The sequence below is a fragment of the Vidua chalybeata genome, chromosome 1, assembly GCF_026979565.1.
Source record: "Vidua chalybeata isolate OUT-0048 chromosome 1, bVidCha1 merged haplotype, whole genome shotgun sequence".
Taxonomy (NCBI): domain Eukaryota; kingdom Metazoa; phylum Chordata; class Aves; order Passeriformes; family Viduidae; genus Vidua; species Vidua chalybeata.
This window is the reverse complement of record NC_071530.1, coordinates 109,944,001-109,959,118: the sequence shown is the minus strand read 5'-3', so window position 1 is coordinate 109,959,118 and position 15,118 is coordinate 109,944,001. Positions and strand designations below refer to the sequence as shown.

Genomic DNA, 15,118 nt, shown 5'->3' with positions numbered 1-15,118 from the left:
CTCCAAATCCCAGTAACTGGTCGTAAATATTTGCACATATGAAGGTCATGAGAGAATTTAGCCTTTACTTTCAAGGAAATGGAGTGCTGAAGGTTAGTGTGAGCTGAAGGTGAAGGGCTTTTGTTGTTTGCTTTTTTCTTACTTGACATTTATTAATGCTGGTTCTCTTTTAGAAGGCAGGTGATGAAGTGGACGTAATACTGTTGGGCAACAAGTGTGATAAGGAGTCAGAACGGGTAGTTCCAAAACAGAAAGGAGAAAAGGTATCTTTAGTACTTTCTTTGGGTCCTCCTGAGTTTCTTAGTATGTGATTGAGCTGTTAAACTGAAAATAGTAAAAAGCTCCTGAGTTCCAAAAGTTCTATTAGGACTTGGCTCTAGAAGAACAGCTGTGAAGTTCTAGAGTGCTAGAAATACATTAAGTAATCCCTTGCTGATCTCTTCAGAATACTGATTTTTCTTATAAAGGTTAAAATGTACTTTAAAAGTTTTAGGTGTTAACAACAGAAATCTTATATAGAGTGCATTTTTAGAGTACTGTTGTAATGTAGAATATTAAAATGAAATACATTCTGCATAATTTTTCTGATACCACTCATCAGTGGTATTTTTGCTACAGTCTGACTATAAAGAACAATTCTGGCAGTCTGTGCAAAGTGATTTGCATTGTCTCTTGAATAGCCTTAAATAAGACTGGACAAATACTGAACATCCAGCTCCCCAAAACTGTGTATGTGACGTATAGTTGAGACTACAGTAGAGTTTCTAGCTGCTGATCATGGGTGGGGGAAGAACTTAATAAGTGGGGAGTGCTGTTCTAAAGGGGATGGCAAAAGTCTCTCACTGAGAGCCAGTGAGGAAATTCAGAAGCCATGCCATGACAGAAGAAATTGGGATAATAATTAAATATTGCAGGAGAGCGTGTCCTATATACCATTAAATGTCCTATATACCAGTAAATTTTGCTGCTGGAAACTGTATGCATCTGTTCTCTGGAACTTGGAATTAGCCCTCCTGTTATGCTTTCAGGCATGATGAGTCAAGCAGGATGTCTCATGTTTAAAGAAAAACACACTGATAACTTCTTGCCAATTATATAATCCCAGATTAGGAAACTTTAAAAAAGTAACATCAACTTTTGGACAATATTACATTCCTGAGAGTTCATAGTTCCCATGCAAGATGCTTTCAGTGTTAATGTACTGTATCTGTGTACAAGGAATAAGGTTGCTGAAAAATACATGTTGTAGTCTCACACAAAGGATGCACTGTCAGAAACCTAGAGAGACACTGGATGCATGTGCACCAGAGGGCAGTAATAGGGTTTTGTTTAGGATATTAACCATGATGTTTTCTGACTTCTGGGTTCTTAACCATGCAACCAAAATTCCTCTTAATGTAGTATTTTTTTTTTCAGAAAGAAATCATCATCTCCTCCCCAGTGAGTCTGCTTTCTAGATTTCGCCTGTGCTTTGAGTCAAGGCAACTCTTCTGTTATACTATTTCTTCTTTTAATATGATTTACAAGTACTAAAGGATCTGAGTGAATGTGCTGGAGAAAGTTCCATTAGCAGAGAGAGAGAGAGACACTAATTGTCCTCTCACTCTAAAGAAGAAAATGTCCTAATTAAGAGGGAAAAACAGTTTGGTTCTAACTTTGACAAATAATGATTTGTAGTTACATATTTCATACTACCCTGATAGTATGAGCTTTGAGTGTTGTTCTGTTCAGTCTCTTGCACAGAAGAACTCTAGGTTCCCTGGGAATCTCATCATCTATATTGGCATTTCTGTAAAAATCTGTTATAACTGAGTGGTTGTTGTATATAATTTCATTTCAGTTTAATGCTGAGAAATTTTTTTGTTGTTTATTTTTGCACAAAATTAAGTAATAATTCATTTTGTACAAACTTATGTAATTGTGATCACTCAGAAATTGATACTATACTATGAAGTATAATTTTCTTGTATTAATTGCTTCTTATTCACTTAGATAAAAGTTCTAACTCAACCTTCTTGGGCTTCTCTGTTCACCCCCCAATATGATTATCTTTTTCATTGAAAGAAAAATGTTGAAGGTTACATGACTTGGTAGACTTGGTAAAATGTGGCTGGTTTTCTCCTATCAAATCTTTCTAACAGAAAAAGCCAAGTAAAATCTTCTTCCTTTTTTTTTGCTTTTGCTGTCTTCATAGCTGTAGCTGATTTTATAGTTTCAAAGCTGATTTTTCACATGTAATAGAACTCTGCACCGTTTCAGAGTATTTCAGACATGTCTCTCTGATTCAGCACTAAGAAATCATACCAGCACTTTGCTAGGAAGTAGTATTAGCATTGCTTATTTTATTGTTGGTAAGATACAAGCTTATTTCACACAAGTTCTCCAAACTGTTATCAAGGATATTATAAAATATTGTTTCTCAGCAGCATAGTTCCCACAGGCTTGTAAATATATTTAGGTATTTTATTTATGGATCTATTCAAGATGCTCCCAAAGAAAAAAAAAAAAAGTAGTTGTCTGAATACACCTTTCTATTGTGTTTTGGAGAGGGAGTAGCCAAATACATGTTCATACTTTAAACTGCTTTACCACTGGACAAGTGGGAGTTTTTCCACTGAGCTACATTTTTGGAGGACTTGCTTGCCACAGAGTTTAGCAGTATGCAGGGTAAAGTGAAAAAATGCATACATCAATCTTCTGTGACCAATATTGTGCACATACAGAGAAAATGGGGGTGCATTGAGAGATGTAGTAGGCAATGTAGTAACATGATACAGAGAAGTCTCAGGTACTCAAGGGTTTTTTGTTTGATTTGATTTTTCTTTTCTTTGGTCTTCACAAATAGAGCTTGCTCCCAGGCCTCTGCAGGTACTGGGAAGGAGCAGGTCAGCCAGCAGTGGGAAAGCTTTGGATTAGAAATTGCTTAGGAAAGTTGGATGTGCCCATAGACGTGGTGAAGTTCTCCCAGTTGTGGTGAAAGAGCTGATCATTGTGATTTGAACCCCTGTAAGTCAACTCCAAAAAATCATGGTGGCTGGGAGAGATCCCTTTTGACTAGAAAGATGCCATGACATATCTTTTAAAAAAGGCAAGGAAGAAGGTTCAGAAAACTATAGGCAGTCAGCCTTGCCTCAGTTACATTGTTTGGCATCTTCATTGGTAATTTGGCTGATGATAGAAGGGGATTTGCATGTGACATGAGATTAAGGGGTGTGAGTGGCACACCACATGGGAGAACACCAATTCTGTGGGACCTTGATAAACTTGGGAACTGGGCCAGCAGAAACATTCATGAAGTTCATGAAGTGCAAAGATTTGCACGTGTGATGGAATAATCCAAGGCATGAGTAGTGGCAAAAGACTGATGAGTTACAGTGAACACCAGCTTGAATATAAGTCAGCAGTGTTCCCTCATGGCTTTTAATGTGTTGGGCTACATTAGAAGGATAATGGATGGCAGATCTGGGGAAATTATTACCCCCCTCCCCTTACTTAGTGCTGACAAGGCCACACGGAATATTGTGTACAGCTTTGGCTCTCCTATTTCAAGAAGGGTATTGAGAAACTGCATCTGGTCCAGCAATCAGGTATGAAGGTGATTGGGGTCTAGTACTGGTATTCCATGAGGAGAGGGAGCTGGATAAACAGCAGGCTAAGGAGCATTTACTGGTCTACAGCAACTGAAGTGACACTAAAGGAATGACAGAAATAGACTCTTCTCAGTAGAGACAGACAATAAACAGATGGGTAGCAGACACAAGTCCTGGCTTGGGAGGTTCAGGTTGGAGTTGAGGAGAACCAGTTGCACTAGAATGTTGATGCAGCCATGGAAGAGGGTCCCATAAAGGCTACAGAATCTCCATCATTGGTGGATTTCCAGATTTCTGTAGGCAAAGCCACGGCTGACCTAATATTGAGTGAGCAGTAGCATCATTTCAAGTGGGGTTGTCTTTCAAAATTATTTCTGCGATTCCATGATTTAAAGGGTTGGTTTGTGTTCATCAAAGTTTGTACATCGGTAACTTCTAGGAACCTGTTACATGATACAAGGAAGGAAAAGGGCATTTAATAGTAGTTTCTGTGTACTTTATAATCAGCAAGCCAGTAGCTCTCTCTACTTTATTAGCCCAGTATTGTTTTATTGCTTGTCTTTTTCTTTATGAACCCTTATGCATCATTGTTTTGTACTGGCAATAGTTGAATGATCTTAACAAGTTGCTGCAGTACCGAAAACAGTTCACAGCAGTCCACTGAGTTTCAGAATCCCATATGAAGTTATGAAGTGGTCCCTGTTTAATGAATCAGTTTGATCTCATCTTTATTTTCAGAACTACAATTTCTTGTAGCATTTTGGAAAGGAAACCATTTTGCTTACTTTTTTTTTTTAACCTTAAGTGTAATCTTTATTATATTTTGACTAAAACTCTGAAGTCTGATTATTGTGTATATATATTGTGTTGGTTTTTTTTATTCATACCAACATAACTCAAAGCTATCTGTAATGGAAATACACTGGAAATAAGACAACAGGAGTAAATTAAAGAAAACCAACCAATGTAAAGTCTATGCTGCCCATCTAAGTATTTCTCTCTTTGCCTTTTACCATAATATCATTTTGCATGCATATGTTTTCTTTGCTTGCCTGTTATCTCTGTGTTTCTCTCTGTCTAGCATAAAGGAACATCTCTTCTTTTATATTTCATTCTGCCACTTTTTTCAACAGTTCTTGTCATATTTTTATCTGCAGGCACTCCATTACTTTCCTCTAAATAATTGCTTAGGAGACAGTTCATTTTCCAAATAAATCAAAACACTGAGAACAGACTCACTGGATTTTATTCTTGTCATTTGCAAGTAAAGACTGGTTAAAAAAGCTGTTTTGAAAACAAAAAAAATTTAAGAAGACTGTTTTAAGAGGTACCTGAATTTTATAAACTGAGGATGAATATAGAGTACTTTACTGAGCAGTCTTGTACTTAATTAGTGTTTTTATAGTGTGTTAGCAGTCAGAACACCTTCATATTGCTTGCTACTAGTATTAGGAGCTGTTTTTTTCCCCTAAAGAATGTTCATCCCATTTCCTACATTTGTTTTTCAGCTTGCTTGGGAATTTGGAATGCCATTTTTTGAGACCAGTGCTAAAGAAAACGTGAACATTGAGCATGCATTCTCAGTCTTGACTAAGGAAATCCTGGAAAAGGTAGGCTTCTTTTCCAAGGAGAAAGAAGATGGGAGATTTTTCTTGACAGATTGGGTAAACAAGGTTGTAACTACAGAATAGTTTAAGCAACGCACAGCTGATGCTGTATTTGCATTATGGAGTTAATATTTTGGGAGGATCCTGTAGCTGCAGGCATACAGAGGAGGAACATGAGGGAGAAGAGAAAAACAGAACAGGCGAGCAGGTACAATACAGTTCAGGGAGAAAGTGAAAATTCAGGAAGACTACATTTGTAGCTTTATTTCCCATACTTTCCTTTAAGGGAGTGGTTAACAGCTCCCGAGTAGTTCCACTTCTGTGCCAGGAAGATTCCTTTTTCCTCTAGGTTTCTGCAGAGTGTGCACACAGTGAAGATGCTGCATGATGATGGAATCAGTGGAGCTTTTATGTTCACCAATCAAATGTTTTAGCCAAGGTTCATAGCTATTTGTTTGGCTGATTTACACTAGTGCTTTTGAAGTTATCAGGGCCTAAAGATTTGAGTTAATTAGTGGTAGAATCAATATTGTAGCTGTCAGAGTCAGCATCTCTCTAACTTGAGTGTGTTGGCTTAAAGGTCCTTACAAAGTTGCAATTCTTTTGTAGGACTGAATTGTAGGACTGACTGTTCATTAGCTCTGAAAATGTTTTGCATTGCAATTTATTTTTAAGGAGCAGAATATTATTTTAGACATGAAAAGATGTTCTTCATGCAATGTATTATCACTACCATTCATCACCAATATTAGTTGTACAAAACTAACCTTCCACTCCAAATACTCTTCAAGTCATAATAAAGATAAATGAGCAAAATTACTGACAAAGTCACAAGTAGTAGTGTTGTGATTAAGTAGCCATAGGGGATGGTCAGAATAACAGCTCAGGGTTAGACTGCTTTAAATCGAGGTCCTGTCATACTACATAGTAACACAAGTTGTAATGGGTTATTTTGGGGGAGAAAAAAGAAAAGGCAAAAAAATCTTTTGGTTACTTTGACATGAAAGTGAAGCTCAGCAACTGAACAGTTAAATATTGTTTAAAACAGGAGGATAATGGCAGACCCTTGAGTTACTGAGCTTGTTGGAAAAAAGTCTCAAGTAAAATAACTCTGATTTTGCTGTAAATGAAAAAGATATTGTCTACTGTAAATAGAGAATATATTTTTAGTATGAAACATGAAAACTACAAAACAATAGCTATGATCATAACTGCTGCAAAGACAAATATGTGTGAAGTGAGCATTTTTGCAGAGTGTGTTTGGATGATATCTAAGAGAATTCTCTGCACATGCAGAAATGATGTTTCGGTATTTTTCACATTAAGATTGCCTACACTTACTTTACAGTAAGTGAAACTTCAGTATTCCTACTCACCTTCATGAAAATTCATGGGGTTTGTAGTGTGGACATGGCAAAAAAATTCAGACAACGTTGAACATGCTATACTACTGCTTGGTTTTAATTAGAGCTGCTTTGAACAGTTGTATGCTGTGCCTGTATGTGTGTTTGGAAAATGTGCCCATGAGAATTTGTCATATTTGTCTGTAGTAATGTTTCACCTTAGCTAAAAATATTTGGAATCCTGATGAGGCATCATGTACTGTTACTTTGGTGTATAATTTGCCATTTTTAGTAAAATGCATTTGTTGATTTAAACAAGAACCCCTTTAGCCCAATTGGTTTTACCACTGGCCTAATAACAGTTTGGTGGGGAAAAAAAAAAATCTACTATACAGTTTCATCATGGTTTTCAGGTTCGACAAAATAATTTGCCTGTTCACAAAACTGTGAAATCTGAATGTAGTACTTGAATTTTAACTTCCTCTAACTGATGAAATTTTGGAGAATGGAAAATGCAGTAGCAAGTGTGACTAGTAGCTGTGAAAAATGACATGATAGATGCCAGTCTGAGATAATTTCAGTCATACATCTATTTGGTAGTGGTGAAATACGTATTTGCTGATTGTAAAAAGGAGATACAGCTTTGCACAGTGTTTTGGCCCAAGGCACCTATGCCTGGGGATATCAGGCCTCCCTGCCCTCTGCAGTGGATGAGATGAGAGACTGATGAGATGCATCCTCTGTAATGGATGAGATGATGAGGCTGATGAGATGCTTCAGTGGAAGCACATCATTGCTTTCCCGGTCCCACAGAAGAAAGGAACTCCCTAGGACAGTCTATTATGGCCACACTTTTGGGAAGTGCGTGAAGCTTACTCAGAGATAAGATAAATAAGCAGGGTAGGCTGGCAGGCAGTAGACCATTCTCAGATGCATTGCAATAGACTCTATTAATCTGAGGAAATCTAGGACTTTTTATGTGCATTCTTGCTTGCCATCTACTGTGAACATGTCCTTAGTAACTTCATTTACACAAAGCACTCCTGTAGATGGGGAAGATTGATGTCCAGAGTTATAGAGCTCATACAAAAGTACTAAACTTCTTGATTCTTTCAAAATTTAGAACAGGTTGGGGAACAAAAGCATATTAAAAAGTTTCATATGAAAGACATTTAAACAACACAAAACAAAAAAGCTCAAGTGTTTCAGTGTATTGTTACAATTTTGTACTGCATTTTCCCATCTCTTTTTGCAGTTTGTGTTCTAGTGGGCTTAAGGGAGAGAGAAGACTTCTGTATCCCAGTGATCTGGATAACTAAAGTGCTGCTTGACCTTTCAGATACTTTTCATCTCAGCCATTCTATGCTGGGTCTTGGTCCTGCAGCTCTAATTTACATGGGCAGTCTCATTAAAACCATCAGATCTTTTTCTGAGATTTTTTTTGTTTACATTGGTAACAGCTAAGGAGTCATGCCATATTTCTGAGAACTCACAATTTTTAAACCAATCAGTTAATAATAACTGAATTCAGTACTTGAGTTTTAACTTCCTCTGACAGACGAGTTTTTGGAGAAGGGCAATAATAACCAATTTGATTGTATTTGAAAGGCTGCAGTGGAAATAAATGTTAATGACATAGATTATTCCAGGAGTTTGCTTAGCCATGTTGACAAATAACAGTATTTTATTTATTCACAAGTATCATGAATCTCAGATATGCCTGTTCATTAATAGATGACAGCTATTGTTTGACAATGCTTCTGGTTGCCAGTGAACTATTTGGACTTGTGAGTCAGTCCTCTAAAAACAACCAAAACAAAAAAACTACCACCCAGAATGCAGTTAGCATTTGCTCTTTTGTGTTCTTTGGTTTCATGCCTGGCAAGCAGTGGTGTTCTCAAGAAGGTTTTAAAAAAATATTATAAGCCTTTGTATATGTCCTTTTGGGTGTGATTGTTGGTATTTTTCTAAACTAGGATCAGGAGAAAACTCCATTAAAAAAAAAAAAAAGAAAAGAAGAATGAAGTTATCACCTTTTTCTGAAAACTGCAATGAAACTAACCCAAATTTCTATTCTGCCTACCTCCCAAGAGTGATTGACTACTAAGACTATTTTAATCATATTAAATAAACATATATCTGCTGAGTAGAGAGCAGTGAAAATCCATTTAAGACCTTGCCCTGTGCTGCTGAGAGTAACATTTAATGTTTAACAGCTGGATGCCATTTGAGATGAACATTCAGAAGTAGCAGGCCTCAATTTTGCCTTTCCTTCATTTCTTTACACTTCTTTCCTATGGCAACAAGATCGTTGAGATTATACTGTATTTTCTATTCCTTTGCTCTTAAAGTACCTTTGGAACTTGTTAGCTGATTTTAAACAAATTTGACAGATCAAACTAAAAGATAATTAAGTTCCTGAGTAGTTCCTTGAAAATAAGGTGAGAACCAGAGTACTCTGCAGAAGGAAAGTCTCCAGCATTAGTTCATAGAATATTAGAGATCACTATACAGAGAGACTGAAAAATGCTTCAACCAGCTACTCCAGCTGGAGCTTGCATCACAGATATCAAATTTAATTCACTTCAAGACCTAAATCCATAGGAAGTCGGATTTCATTATTGCTGAGGTTCATGGACTTGTTAGTTTGTCTGAAAGATCCCTGTGTCTCCAGCAGTGCATACTCAGTGTTTCTTTATTATCCTTAGTCATGCATGGAGCCCCAGGCTTTATTTGCCCTTTATTTATCTTGTACTGACCACAGAATAATAATTCCTTCGAGAGGTTTTTCATAATGCTTGTACTGCTGTACTTTAGATCCATTTTAGATTTTTATCTCCTTAACTTTCTTAGTAACATTAGGTATATTCAGCGTCGCACATGTGGGAACAGAGGTACAGAGATTAAAGGAAAGAGGATAAATGGTACCAACTCACTTAGTGCTGGTGCAATGTAAGGCAAAATTTAACTATGCTATCTTATTTAATTTTTAAAAAGTCTGTTCTGGACATTGAATGAGCCAGATATTTTTCTGGAAATAGTAGCATATAATTAGGTCATATAAATCAAAACTTAATCACATCATTGTATATAGGGGATGAGACTCAGCATGCAATCTTAGCCAGCTAAGATTTGCATGACTGGTCTGGTTGTCTGGAATCATCTCTATTCAATGGAAAGAGATGAGTCTTTAGGATAAAATTGTGGTTTTGAGGTACCTTTCTCACTCCATTGATTATGGAGGCCTCCATATCTCAGCCTATATGGTTTCATATGATTCAAATTAAAAAAATTAAACTCCAAGACAAAAAAAAAGAAAATTACAGACTTGACTTCTGGCATTTGCTTCTGCAGGATATTGACTTTGAAGATATATTGCTGTCTTAAATAGAGTTTTTATGATGCAACTATATTAAACATCACCTAGATGATCTGTAGGGTTGAGGAACTTCACAGAAGATCCACACCTGTCTTCTCAAGTTTGTGAATAACTAATTGCAATACAACATTGTTACAGTCTACATGGTAGTGACAGGAGAGGGAGATAGAGCCCCACGCTTTGCCAGTGCATTAGATGTTTCAGACTGGTGGAATAGCTGGCTTTGGAAGAAGACCTTCATCAACATTCCTTGAGGAATGTAGTCCGCAGCAGTTAGATCCTGCTGTGCCAGACCTCATATCCTCCTCTCCTGCTCCTGTACCTGTTCCCACAGTGATTGCCTTCCCTGCTAATATATCTCTAGCCCTTGCTTAAGACTCCATGTCCAGCCCATTGTGATTGTGAGACTACTGTCTTGCATTTTGAACACGTAATTTGAATTCCAGACAATAGGGGAAATACATAAAAAGTATCTGGACTATTAATAACTGAGTTCTCTAATGGCAGGTCAGGCACTGAAGTCACATGGGAGTTCATTTCATGAAGTTCTCTGCCAGTCTTTGTCAACTATCACTGTTAAATATAAACAAAATTATTGCAGTAATTAAGTAGGATCATTTTTTAATAAGAGTAAAAATCCTCAAAATTTAAAGAAGTTCTAAATAATAGTAACCTCAGTTCCAGTCTCTTCTGTTTTTTTCTCCAAAGCTTCTAATTTTTCAGCAAGCACTACAGGTCTCACTTTGACCGGGAACATGATATAGATAAAGCAAAATCCTGTCACTCTTTCAAACCCACAGTGAGCCCCACCTTCAAAATAACTTAACCAGTATCAAAATACCAAAAACTGGTCCTAGAGAAGGTGGATCCACCATTAACCTAGTAGGTTTTCAGCAAGGAATGCACAGCTGAGCTTAATGAAAATTTATATATTTACTCTATTAGAAACCTTTCAAAGAGGTTGTTGGGTTTTTTTCATTACATTTTTCCTTTGTATTCCACCCTAGCTTTCTTGCCTTGATTAAAAAAAAAAAAAAAAGAAGAAGAAAAAAATGGTAACTGAGCCATCTCATCACAATTCCTGTGTCTAGGTATCTGTTGCATGCCAGTGATACAAATTCTGCTTAGAAGTGGGCAGGAGACACAGCCAGAAGGGGAGTTTTAAGCAGGAAGTTAAAACTGGCTTGTAGAGATGCCTGCCAGTTAGGTGAGACATGTCTGCTGTGCTATTTAACAGGAAAAACTAGTATTTAATAGCAGGAAGTTTCAACATCTTACTGAAATTACCGCAGGGTAAAGAGGCATCTGTGTCTGTGGCGGTATTTTCAAAACCTCACTTTGCCCAAGATACAGGAGTGGAGACTCCAGCTTCTTGGTACCATTTTGGTTGCTCTCAATTTTTCACAGTTTTTTGCTGTTTGTTGGCTGACTTGTGGGGCAGTGAGTTACAAGCAGCTGAGTTGAAATGTGAGCTGGAAGTGTTAGTGTTCATGGAGCCCTAGAGGAGGAATGCTGCCCGCCTTGTTCTCACAGGTGGGAGAGATTTGCATACCTCCCTGCTGCAATTTCGGGAGAGGGGGTGCCCCACCTCTCCCACGGCTTGGCTGAGGCTGAGCACTACCTGGGATTGCCCAAATCTGGTCGTTGCTTCAGCACTTTATGCAGGACTTGTAGTATCTCTTTAGATTATGAATGTGCACTTTTTAAATGTGTGTGCAGCACATTTGCTTAAACTGATCCCAGACCCTTATTTGCTTCACAAAGACCCTATATGGAACAGTCTTACAATAGTCCTGAGGTTTTAAAAGAATTTTAAAATGGCTGTTCTTTATTTGTAGAGTAGTGGTTCTTGTCTGTCTGTCCTGGCTAGTTTGTAGATGAACTAACAAATAATGATTTTAGAGATTATAAGAACTGTTGCATTATCAAATATGTTTCATCATTCTTAATCACTTAAACAGTACTGAGGATCCTCACTAAGGGTATATGAAGAGCTTACTTACTATCTAAAAGTAATATTGAGTAGTAAAATGCTAAGGATGCAAATAAGTATCCTAAGTGTTTAAGAAAATGTTTCTCCCCTTTGACTGGAAGCACGAAATTTGGTCTTGAAGTATAATCTGTAACATCTTCAAATTACCTGTTTCCTCTAAGTAAGTGAAACTTAAATTCTGAAACTGTTCAAACAGGGATTTTTCCAGAGCTCTTTTACTACCTAAACTGATTGTTTTCTCAAGAAAAAGCATGGGTGAAACAAAACCTATTTAGTTGATGTTCACTGCAATCAATGCTCAGTGTTATTTCTTGGTCTCAATTGAGTGAAATTAAATTTCTTACTGTACCATTATCTTCCAAAGCTTTTATTTTCCGTTCAGAATCTTATCTATAAACCAGAGTGGTATCTTGTTTCTTGAGATGACAAGGTTATGTTTGTGTAATTCTGATTCTGCCTTGCTCCCTTTTTTAAAAAGGTCTTCATACTTTTAATTTACAGTCTATGCTTGCAGACTACCAAATACTGTCTCTGTCTAGAAGAAATCATAATACCTAATGCATGTACCTCCCACAGCTGTGTAAAAAGTTAAAACTAATCAGAAGCTATAAAGCTACATGTTGGTATTTGTGGGAATTATGAAGGGTAATGAAAATGCTATGTTTTTTGGTCCTTCCCACTCAAAAAATAAAAAAACAAAACCAAAAAAAACCAAACCAAACAAACAACCCCACGTAAAAATGCACCTGCTGTATTTCTTCATTATGTGGAGAATTCATTATGACAAAAAATTTCTAAAATCAGTAAGCAACAGTCTTTGGATATTCTAGTCAGATGGTATTTGCTAATATTTTTACTGATGACAGCTCCATCATCCATCCTGGGGTTTAGACGCTACTACACATTTCCTGCCCTCTGTTCCTTACTCTATCCACCACTTTTGATCCCTTCCCAGATGTTTCACGTTCTCCCCCCAGCACTATGCACTGTGGAAGGTTCCCTGGGTCTCTGCAGCCTCAGGGAGGAGTGAGCTCAGCCACTCTCTTTGTGGGGATGGCTCTGGCACAGGGCAGCCAGCATTCTGGAAGAGCTGGAATTATGGCAACAGAAGGAAAAAGGAAACAAATTCCATGCATCTTCTCCAGAATTTTAAGAAGTGATGAATATTCTCAGCCAAAGAGGCATAAAGCTTATTTGTAGCACAGGGGAGACTTTATATTTTGCCCTCATTCTGATGCAGCTGAGTAATTTTAGGTGAATCTTTCTGGATGTAGTCAATGTTCAACTACCCTGTGAATTTCTATGTGTAAGTTTTCAATTCTGAATCATTATTAGTATTGTACTTCATGATGCCTTCTTTTTCCCTTCTTCCTTTCTTTTTTTCCTGTGCTTTGGATTTCATTCATTCCAGTTTAGATAGCTGTTGTCTCTGGAAGCTTCTCTTTATTGTCAAACATGGTTGTTTATGGCTGTTAGGTTTGGGTTGAGAGAGGAATGTGGTGAATCCACTGGTTGCACTTATTTCTTTGCGCTTGGTTGGTAAACCTGCCAAGACACAGGCAGCAGAGTGGCAGATAGAGAAGTTGGGGCTTTCATTTTTCTGGGCATGTGACAATATTCTCTATGTCTTTGTGCCCTAGTTCAGAGTTCAGTGTTCATAGTTTCAGAGAACAAGATTGCAACATGTTCTGCATTGCACAACTGGGTTTGATTGTTTCTCTGGTCAACATTAATTATCTAGTTGAGTTCATTGCTGAAAGGAAGAGTCCTGGTTTTGATGATTTTCATTTTTATTACAATCTGCTTTTGCAATCAGTACATAAATGTTTTACAAGGGTGGAGTGCTATTTTGATAGTTTATCATGATAAAGACTGAACTGTTTCCATTTGGGGGTATTCCTGGTTATTAAATAGAGGCAAGAAAACAGAATTTTAGTGAATTTCACAACACAAGTTAACATCCTGTATTACAGTTAATAGCCTGACATGGCAAGCCTGTACCTGTTCCTTTCAAGTGGACTTTTCCAACCCATGCTCAATACTTCAAAGATAAGGGTACTTAACTGAAAATTAGCTAAAATTGGTGTTGTCAACAGAAGAACCTGTACTTATAGAACAGTTCATGTGAGTAAAGATTTACAGGATTGGCATGTATGGTTTGTAGTGACTCTTCAAAAGACACTTTCTATCACCTTCTGATTTAGGAGAGATGTTTAAGGCAGCTAAAGAATGTAAAGATGCCAAATGGGACTTGCGTAGGCATCAGTTTCAATCTAATTTATTTGAAAACTTCAATCATTTAATTAAATATTCAAAGGAAAAACATATCCAGTGACTGCACCAAATATTTTACATTAAAGTATGTGAAAAAGCAAACTTTTCAACCATTGTGTTCTAGTTATCCTAATGAAGTGTTTGCTTTTGTTTGTTTTTCAGAAATCCGGTGTATTACATGACTTAGACATTGTGTCTCTAAATGAAACTAAGAAGAGAAGCTGCTGTGCATTCTAAAATACTGTTTCTTATTCAGTTTTCTCTTCAGGAAATACCAATTGTTACAAAGGAACATATAAGATTTTAAAAGTAAGCCTGTAATCCAAAAATACAGTGTTTAAGCATCCTTTATATTACACAGACATTGTCGCCAATTTTTTTTATATGTTTATATTATATTTTCATATTTTTAATGTGAAGATAAAACAGTTACCTGATTTAGGAATTATTAGGTGCTTCACAGAGTGACAGTGCTTGAATGTAAATGTTTGCAGAAATGAAGTCTAAGTGTACTAATTTTCTGTTAATAAAAAAGCACCTTTCACTTTTTTTTTGTGTTATTTATACCAGATTTGTAATACAATGAACATTGACATCATCACACAAGCAACCTTCTGATATATGAAATCATATAACATCTCTTTAAGTACCTGATATTTACTGCAATCCCTTAAGACAAATCTCAGAGAATTTTTGTCTTGGTTTCTTTTATACCCATTTCAAACACATACATGCTACTTCAATACCCTTGAATAGGGACTCTGCAAAGGTGATGTCTGAGAGAAAGGGATAAACCATATTAAGATTGGTGTCATAGAACTGTTTGGGTTGGAAGAGAGCTTGAAGGTCATCTAGTTCCAACCTCCCTAATATGGGCAGGGACACCTTCCAGTAGAGTATGTTGCTAGATATTCCTAAGAATTCTGAAAGCA

The 15,118-nt window shown here is 36.9% G+C and overlaps 1 protein-coding gene across 4 annotated transcripts in view; it reads left to right on the top strand.

Moving 5' to 3' along the window:
- The window catches only part of LOC128800623 (ras-related protein Rab-10-like), a 32,143-nt gene extending 17,408 nt beyond the window's left edge, over window positions 1-14,735 (top strand). The window contains exons 4-7 of one of the 4 annotated variants that reach the window (XM_053965964.1): window positions 177-263; window positions 1,417-1,440; window positions 5,099-5,200; window positions 14,349-14,735. In XM_053965964.1, the coding sequence (XP_053821939.1) occupies window positions 177-263; window positions 1,417-1,440; window positions 5,099-5,200; window positions 14,349-14,423 (288 nt within the window). In that variant the 3' untranslated portion in view covers window positions 14,424-14,735. Of the gene's footprint in view, window positions 1-173; window positions 264-1,416; window positions 1,441-5,098; window positions 5,201-14,348 lie in introns of all 4 variants that reach the window. The other 3 variants (XM_053965957.1, XM_053965973.1, XM_053965982.1) reach the window with 3 other exon arrangements.
- The last annotated feature ends 383 nt before the right edge of the window (window positions 14,736-15,118 follow it).